Source organism: Poromitra crassiceps (assembly GCF_964638095.1).
Source record: "Poromitra crassiceps genome assembly, chromosome: 5".
NCBI classification, from domain to species: Eukaryota; Metazoa; Chordata; class Actinopteri; order Beryciformes; family Melamphaidae; genus Poromitra; species Poromitra crassiceps.
This window is the reverse complement of record NC_139642.1, coordinates 11,890,746-11,899,714: the sequence shown is the minus strand read 5'-3', so window position 1 is coordinate 11,899,714 and position 8,969 is coordinate 11,890,746. Positions and strand designations below refer to the sequence as shown.

Sequence of the window (8,969 nt, the reverse complement as noted above, 5' to 3'; positions counted from 1 at the left end):
TTCAGCAGACTATATCCAACGCGGATTTTCATTCTGACATAGGCTACATTAAATATCCGCTAAAACTCTGATCACACTGGCTTTCATTGAACGAGGAAATGGGTGTGGAAATGGGTGTGGGCATGGATCAACTCAGCTGTTCATTATGTGATTGGCTAGCGCACCTCTTTCGCGTGGACGCGCGCCTGTGCACGAGCGAAAAACGTGCGCGTGCACAGGCAGATCCCAGATAAAGCCAGCTTCAGTTATCGAGTAGAAAACCAGCGTCGTAGTATCCTTAAACTAGATAGCTTTGATCCTGTTCAGTCAAACCAGATCAAAGTGACAGATCGCGGGTCTGTTAAGATAGCTTCGTAGTATAGGGTACAGGTGTGTACCTCTACACCACACAGAGCACAGGTATGTACCTCTACACCACACAGAACACAGGTATGTACCTCTACACCACACAGAGCACAGGTGTGTACCTCTACACCACACAGAGCACAGGTATGTACCTCTACACCACACAGAGCACAGGTATATACCTCTACACCACACAGAGCACAGGTATATACCTCTACACCACACTGAACACAGGTATGTACCTCTACACCACACAGAACACAGGTATGTACCTCTACACCACACAGAGCACAGGTATATACCTCTACACCACACAGAACACAGGTATATACCTCTACACCACACAGAGCACAGGTATGTACCTCTACACCACACAGAACACAGGTATATACCTCTACACCACACAGAACACAGGTATATACCTCTACACCACACAGAACACAGGTATATACCTCTACACCACACAGATCACAGGTATATACCTCTACACCACACAGAACACAGGTATATACCTCTACACCACACAGAACACAGGTATATACCTCTACACCACACAGAGCACAGGTATGTACCTCTACACCACACAGAACACAGGTATATACCTCTACACCACACAGAGCACAGGTATATACCTCTACACCACACAGAGCACAGGTATATACCTCTACACCACACAGAACACAGGTATATACCTCTACACCACACAGAACACAGGTGTGTACCTCTACACCACACAGAACACAGGTGTGTACCTCTACACCACACAGAGCACAGGTGTGTACCTCTACACCACACAGAGCACAGGTGTGTACCTCTACACCACACAGAGCACAGGTGTGTACCTCTACACCACACAGAACACAGGTGTGTACCTCTACACCACACAGAACACAGGTGTGTACCTCTACATCACACAGAACACAGGTGTGTACCTCTACACCACACAGAACACAGGTGTGTACCTCTACATCACACAGAACACAGGTGTGTACCTCTACACCACACAGAACACAGGTATGTACCTCTACACCACACAGAACACAGGTGTGTACCTCTACATCACACAGAACACAGGTGTGTACCTCTACACCACACAGAACACAGGTGTGTACCTCTACACCACACAGAACACAGGTGTGTACCTCTACACCACACAGAACACAGGTGTGTACCTCTACATCACACAGAACACAGGTATGTACCTCTACACCACACAGAACACAGGTATGTACCTCTACACCACACAGAACACAGGTGTGTACCTCTACATCACACAGAACACAGGTGTGTACCTCTACACCACACAGAACACAGGTGTGTACCTCTACACCACAATCCTTTATAATACTGCATCACACATCCATTTCCCTCATCCATTACACTCTCTGTCTCTGTGTGTGTGTGTGTGTGTGTGTGTGTGTGTGTGTGTGTGTGTGTGTGTGTGTGTGTGTGCATGCGTGCGTGCGTGCGTGTGTGTGTGTGTGTGTGTGTGTCTCTGTGGTCTAGATCAGTCTCTGTCTGTGGCTTTTATTGTCCCAGTGACCTAGTTTCTCTCTCCCGACATTTTTTTTTGTTCCCCGGCGCAATTTGATATCCCTCCTGCAAGTTTAATATGATTTCCTCCACTGCAGACAGAGATGGCTGTATGAGTATGGTGTGAGTGGCTTATAAATATACTGCGTATTTACCCCTTGTGTGTGTGTGTGTGTGTGTGTGTGTGTGTGTGTGTGTGTGTGTGTGTGTGTGTGTGTGTGTGTGTGTGTGTGTACCAATGCTTTCATCTTTTTTTAACGTTGATTCACCTCAATATTGCGTCTGTATCGTTATATATATAACTATGTCTTCTCACCATTGGGAAAACATGGACATCTGTAGCCAACTGTAGATGTGGCAAGTCTCTGAGCTCCATAAGCATCTGCTGTTACAGCACATTTTAAGAGATGGGATGAGTAGGCTAGTACCTACCGCATGCTCGCAAGCACAAATCAACTGAATGGAAATGGCAACTACAAAGTTGTTGTTACAGCACGTTTCACAACACAAATGACGACATTAAAAACGACGTCACATTGACGCGACGTCAGGTGTGTTTATGTCGGCGAGCTGCGGCGAGATGGATCTTGCCCAAGTTTACGACTTGGAATTCCGACTTGAATGAGCGTTCCATTGCACTCGTCCGCGTCGGAGGTCGTGTTTCCCCCCCGGAGTTCCGAGTACAATTGATTTCAGTACAATTTTTTGTATAAAATCCACTTTTTTGCACTTGAAAGCATGCATCCACAAAATGTGTGGATACATCAAATGTGTGGACATTTAATTTGAACAGCCATCTTCATCTTCTACTCACTGCTGCCACCTACATGCAATACACACCACTACACGACTACACCAATGCTTTCAAGTGCAATTTTCTTTCGATTTTCGACAAAAAGTGCAGCGCTACCACCACCACCTCCACCTCTGAAAAAGGCTTTCGTCTTTGGAAAAGCGTCTTCACTTCAGTGGCCAGCTAAAGTAAGTCATGTCCAGAGACGGACGTGTAGACGTGTAGAGGGAAACAGCTCAACGGTGAATTGGATTGATAGTGACAGAGACGAGGAGAGGAGAACATCTCCCGACCAACAGAGCCTAATTGATTGCAACATTAGCCTTCCACGCTGCCCGCTCAAATTCATATCTCGTGGATTTGTAGAGTTCTCTATCAGCCCTGTTGAATGCACTGTTCTTCTTCTAACCTCTGTTTGGAACCATGGCTTGTTGTTACTGTACTAAACACAATCGCTGTGTTGGATGGAATCAATGCACACAGTTTCTGAGAAATGAATAAGGCAGAATAATCTTGGTGTATTTATCTAAGTCGTTGCATGACTCCTTCAAGACGCATCAGACTGTGGTATCACTGAGCCTCTCCATGGCCTGCTGGGGAGACTATTGTTTCACCTTCCTAGTTCTTGGTTTTGTGTGTTTAAATTCTGCATGCTAACCGCTATTAGCTTCTACCTTTTCACGTCATGTAACGATTTCTTAAAACGCCACTGAATGACTGAAAAACTAGCTAGCTAACAAGTAGCCTACAAGTCGCTCTGATTTCAATGGTCAGCTCGGTTGCTGAGAAAATTAGTTTCTTCCACATTACCAAGCTAATCGATTGTGACTACCAATCACTTGTGACTACCAATCACTTGTGACTACCAATCACGTGTGACTACCAATCACTTGTGACTACCAATCACTTGTGACTACCAATCACTTGTGACTACCAATCACTTGTGACTACCAATCACTTGTGACTCTACCAAACTTGCTAGCTACTCCATTGCACTCTAGCTACACCACACACACAAAATAGCAAGTTAATGGTAGTGAGGATGCTTACTGCCTCGGGGCATTTCTATGTCTGGACCAATCAGCATACACCTACGTCACTCAAGGTTCCTCTTGCTGGTACCTAGTCTACCTACCCGGAAGTAGAAGCTAAAATAAGTCCCTCAAAATGGCGTTCTAAAAACTACGATCATTCCCAGTTCCTGCGGTGCGGACGCAATAAAAAGGGGGGAGTTCCTCCAACTGTTCTAACTATGAAAAAGTTCCTCCGGTCGGTAAAACACCTATTGTTGTCTCCCTTTCAGGACTGATCAAACTCAATCCTAATGGTGCGTTTCCTCCCCTCCAGATGTGCCGTCGTACCCTCCCTACCTGAAGGAGCTGATCCACAACCAGGTGTGCCAACATCTGGGCCTGCGGGGGCCTTGTTGTGAGGGAGGAGGGAGCGGAGGCGGAGGCGGCGGAGGAGAGGGGGGTGGCAGCGGAGACCCCTCCCCCACGGCGGGCTCCCCGGACACCCTGTGCTCCAGCCTGTGCAGCCTGGATGAGCAGCACCCGCTGCTGCGCGACCTGGCCGGGCACCGCGGGCACCGCGCCCACTCCCACAGCAACGTGGCCGAGCTCGCCGCTAAGATCCTGTCGGCGCTGCAGGGGGGCGAGGAGCTGCTGCTGGCCCGCCTCCAGAGGGTGGCACAGGCCGGGACCCGCGGGCCGGGGGACTCGCCCTGCTACTCCATGAACTACTCCGAGACGTACCTGTCTCCCGGCGAGGACGACGACGACGACGGCCCCTGCAAGGACTACGAGGGCAGCAGCGTGTGCCGGGCGCAGGCGGACCACGGCGACGGGGAGTGCCCGCCCGACTACGACCCCCGCAGGAGGGTGTCCGACGTGGCCTCGTCCGGCGTGGTCTCCCTGGACGAGGAGGACGAAGAAGAGGAGGAGGAGGAGGAGGAGGAGAGAGAGGGAGAGCCAAACATCCAATGACTCCTCTCTCCCTCCATCTGTGTTTCGTCCCTCCACCCTCTCCCTCTCTCTTTTGGAGGGCGTTTTTGTTCCCCTCCATAGCATTTGAAAAATAGGAACTTTGCACGTTTTCTTTTTCTTTGATCATGTCTCATCTGACTGCAGTGTAAACTAAACCATCTGTCTTTGCCTTACTTACTTGCAACATTTCAAATCTCCTCTTTCCACTCCTGACTGCTCGCCCCTCCCATTTGATATGTATCAAATCTATTTTCTTTCCAGGCGTCCAAACAATCTTTTCTATCTGTGCGACGACAGAGGTGTGCTAGACTCAAGTCAAAAAGCCCCAATGATTGACTCGTGGGGGTTAACGCGTGTGAAGCTCACGGAGTGGACAGCGCTAGGTTTACGGCTCCGCCCCCACACAACCTTGGAAGCGATGAAGCGCTCCCAAAAACGGACGACGCCGCCGACAGGCAAACAGAATGACTGAGTCCGAAAACTCTTGACTTAACCTTTGCATGTGTTTTTTGCAAGTGCTGAAACTGATGGTCCGACCCGGTGTTTGAACACGGTTTGTAATCTCAGCTGTTCTGTATAACCCCCCCCCCCCCCCCGTGTCCCCAGCGTGTCCCCAGCGTGTCCCCAGCGTGTCCCGTGGGAGGGCAGGTTCACACTGCATCCTGGGACCTGCACCCCCCCCCCCCCCCCCCCACCCCCCTAAACACCTTTGCAAGAGACAAAATAGCACTCTTTCGGGCATGGCTTGCTGAGTATGCCAAACTATTTATCCCTGTCACTACCAATTATGAGCAAATGCTGGAATGTCTTCAAAGTGACAGGACATAGTATGTATTTTAACATAACAAAGTTTAAATGGGAAAAAAAAAAAGATTTGTCACAAAATGATATGACAGAAATGATATGCTTTTATTGTACTAGTTTTCTATCATTGTTGTTCATATTATTCCAAATATCATTATGACGGATGTCTGCCATAATGATCAACTAATAGCTACTGGATCATGTTTTTCTTTAGCTACTGGATAATGTTTTTCTTTGGTTGTTCTGTGGATTCCTGCGTGGAAGACAAGACACCAGAACCTCGGTTGTCTTAAAAAAACGAAACAAAAAATACACAACAACAACAGCAGCAGCGACGACGACGACGACAACAAACGCAAACAGAATGTTCCTGAAGTGACCCTTTGTTTGGGCGAAAGGTGTTCGGCGGAGAATAACTCTTAAGTATTTCTGCGAGAAGGAGAAGAGTTGCATCGGAGATATTTTCTATATTTTTGTATGCGTTGTCTTGCTTTGATCTCTTTGCCTACGCGGCGTGCCAGTGTGTATGTGGTTTTTTGCACGAAGCTAACGTGGCTGTAGATTTCTCCTTTCTTCGTTATCACTGTGTGATATAGTCTATTGGGAAAAAAAGTATACAAATGTGAACAAAAAAAAAGTTGATTTACTTTTTATTTTTCAAAAGAGGATACTGTGATACGGTTTGTTATTGTCATTGTTATTGTTTCTCTTTTGGTTCTTTCCTCTCACCTACTGATTCCTGAAAAGCTTTGCCTTCTATTCTATACTTTCCCTCTTTTCTAAGACGAAGTCGGCTACTTTTTGTTCAGAGGACGTTTTGCATAAAGGCCACGCTTTGTTTGATACACGCAGACATTTCCATCTCCTTGGCGATGTGAGGAAGCGCCGTGGAGGTGCTCCCAGAGGGACTGTCACTCATACAACTCAGGAAATCCCATTGGACCAGAGCATCAATGCATCCCGCCCCCACACACATAACCCCAGTCTCATCCTCCATCTCTCTGTGTACTTGTGAGTATATGCATTTTTGTGAATGTGTGTGTGAGAGAGCCAGACAGCATGGTGCGCATATAGTTATTTTCTACAAATAAGTACAAAGCACAGTTTCACTCCCCACTTCCCACTTTGACCTGGTGACGCGTCATGTGACCTCTGCATTTAATGTTGTGTGCGCGTTTGTGTGTGTGTGTGTGTGTATTGTACGATGTCAGCAGGCTCGTTAAGCTTGCGTTGTATATCCGTTCCAAACCCCTCTAACGCAGCGATTCCCTTTAAACGGTGTGTCCGGTGTAGCTGAGCTCTCATTGGCCGTTGAGCTTTTTTAAACGGTGCTGTCCAGCGGAAATCAGAGAGAATAAAATCATCAAAATGATTTGGAAGCAAAAGCTTTGAACACGAACGCCCGGCGGCGTTTCAACGGCACTAACTTTTCCCACAAATTTCCGATTGCGCGTCGTTGGACTCGGACGAAAACCCGCACGTGTCGAACTTGAGGAGTCGTGGTCAGAAGAGCGTTGGGAGAGACAGACGACGACAACGACAACTCAGGGGGAACCATTGAAGCTGTGCCTTTCATGAGCCACCTTTGACCTCCCAAGTTGGATCATCTCTATCATCTCACGTTGACCCTTCACCTCTCACTCGCCATACGCAGCCATCTCCCTGTTCCACTAAGAGCTCTGCCTGAATGAGAACTCATCTCTAATAGTAATATCCACTTCCCGGGGCCGACGTGCGTCACTGTCCTTTTCGGTTGACATTAACGGCCGGGGCCGGTGTTGGTGTGGGGGCGTGGCTTTGGCTTTTGTCCAGACACGGTGACGCCAGCGTGACCATTGTTCACCAGGCCGCCTCTATTCATCAGACGGCCGCTCGGTCTACTGTGCATTCACTCTCTTGTCTGTCTCTCTGAGAGTACTGCACTCCCCCCCTGCTGTCTCTCTGAGAGTACTGCACTCCCCCCCTGCTGTCTCTCTGAGAGTACTGCACTCCCCCCCTGCTGTCTCTCTGAGAGTACTGCACTCCCCCCCTGCCTTCCCCTCCTCCTTTGAGTTATGTGTTTTTCATTCACCTGGCTGTCTCTCTCTCTCTCTCTCTCTCTCTCTCTCTCTCTCTCTCTCTCTCTCTCTCTCTCTCTGTCTCTCTCTCTCTCTCTCTCTCTCTCTCTCTCTCTCTCTCTCTCTCTCTCATGGCTGTACACACAAACACATGTTTATGTTACTATACATGTGAGGACTGTCATTAAAAACACTGTTTTCTCCTTATCCAGCTCCTAACTCTAAACAAGCCCCTTGGGGAAAAAGTGAGGAATGAATGCCAGACGCATACACACACACACACACACACACACACACACACACACACACACACACAGACACATACACAGCCTGATGTACTGTATGTCTCCTCTCTGCCTCCTCTGTCAGCCTGTCAGTTCCTCCCGTCTCTCTCACCCTCTCCTCTCCTCTATAGTCTCTCTCCATTCATCCTCTCGTCTCTCTTTTTCTCTGTCCTTTTCTCTGTGCCCTCGCTCATTCTGTTTGCTCTCCCTCCCTCCCTCCCTCTCTCTTTCCCTCCCTCCGTCTTTGCCCACTAGGGGGCTCGTTACGTAACAAAGGGGACATCTTGAGTGCTACCTTCGCCGACAGGCAATTAGCCGGCGATTATGAAAGCGCCCGACGAACAGGAGATGCGTATCTCTCTCCTGTCTTTCTGTTTCAGCCCACCTGTCTTCCCCCCCGCCCTTCACTCCCCACCGCTTGTCCCTCTAATCGAGCTTTCTTAGAAGTGGGATCTTTTCTCCTATAGGGCAGTGGTTCTCAACGTGGGGTACTTGAGGGGGGTTCCCGAGTGTTCCCAGAAAATGTATGAGTTGTTAAACTTCACTTTTATTTCATCTATATAAGAAGTTAACACAATTAGAGAGTGTAGAAGAATGAGTAGACGAGTCGGATTTCCCCCATCTGGGATAATAAAGTTCACATTGACCGTGACCTTCCTTGACCTTGATCAGATGTGACAGAGAGTCATGGAACTCAGCACAGAATCATATCTGACACTAAAAATACTCTCAGATTGGGGTCAGACAGATACAATCTGGTCAGATGAGGGTGTGAGGCTCCTGGATATGAACAGGGTTGAGAATCTGTGTCCTCGGGGGTTTTGTGGAGAGAGTGATAGGTGATGAAACGAGGGGACTGGCTTTCTGGTCAGTCCACCGTGACCATTTATAGACGGCCAATAAACGAGGAGCACCCCCTGCTGTGCTGGAGTCAGACAGATGGCGTTCAGAGTGAGACGTGTCCCTCCTCGCGCGCGGCCGTGTGTGTGTGTGTGTGTCTGTGTGTGTGTGTGTGTGTGTCTGTGTATGTGTGTGTGTGTGTGTGTGTGTGTGTGTGTGTGTGTCTGTGTATGTGTGTGTGTGTGTGTGTGTGTGTGTGTGTGTGTGTGTTTCTGCATGGATAGTTCTGGTGTGTGGCCCGTTGCTTCAGGCCAGCGCTGACATTGGA

The 8,969-nt window shown here is 48.5% G+C and overlaps 1 protein-coding gene across 1 annotated transcript in view; it reads left to right on the top strand.

Moving 5' to 3' along the window:
• The window catches only part of LOC310776722 (protein FAM131A-like), a gene marked incomplete at both ends in the record, with an annotated part of 56,721 nt that extends 52,065 nt beyond the window's left edge, over positions 1-4,656 (top strand). Inside the window, one exon of the mRNA XM_083636884.1 lies at positions 4,019-4,656. Within this exon, the coding sequence (XP_083493010.1) occupies positions 4,019-4,656 (638 nt within the window). The remainder of the gene's footprint in view (positions 1-4,018) is intronic.
• Positions 4,657-8,969: the final 4,313 nt, after the last annotated feature.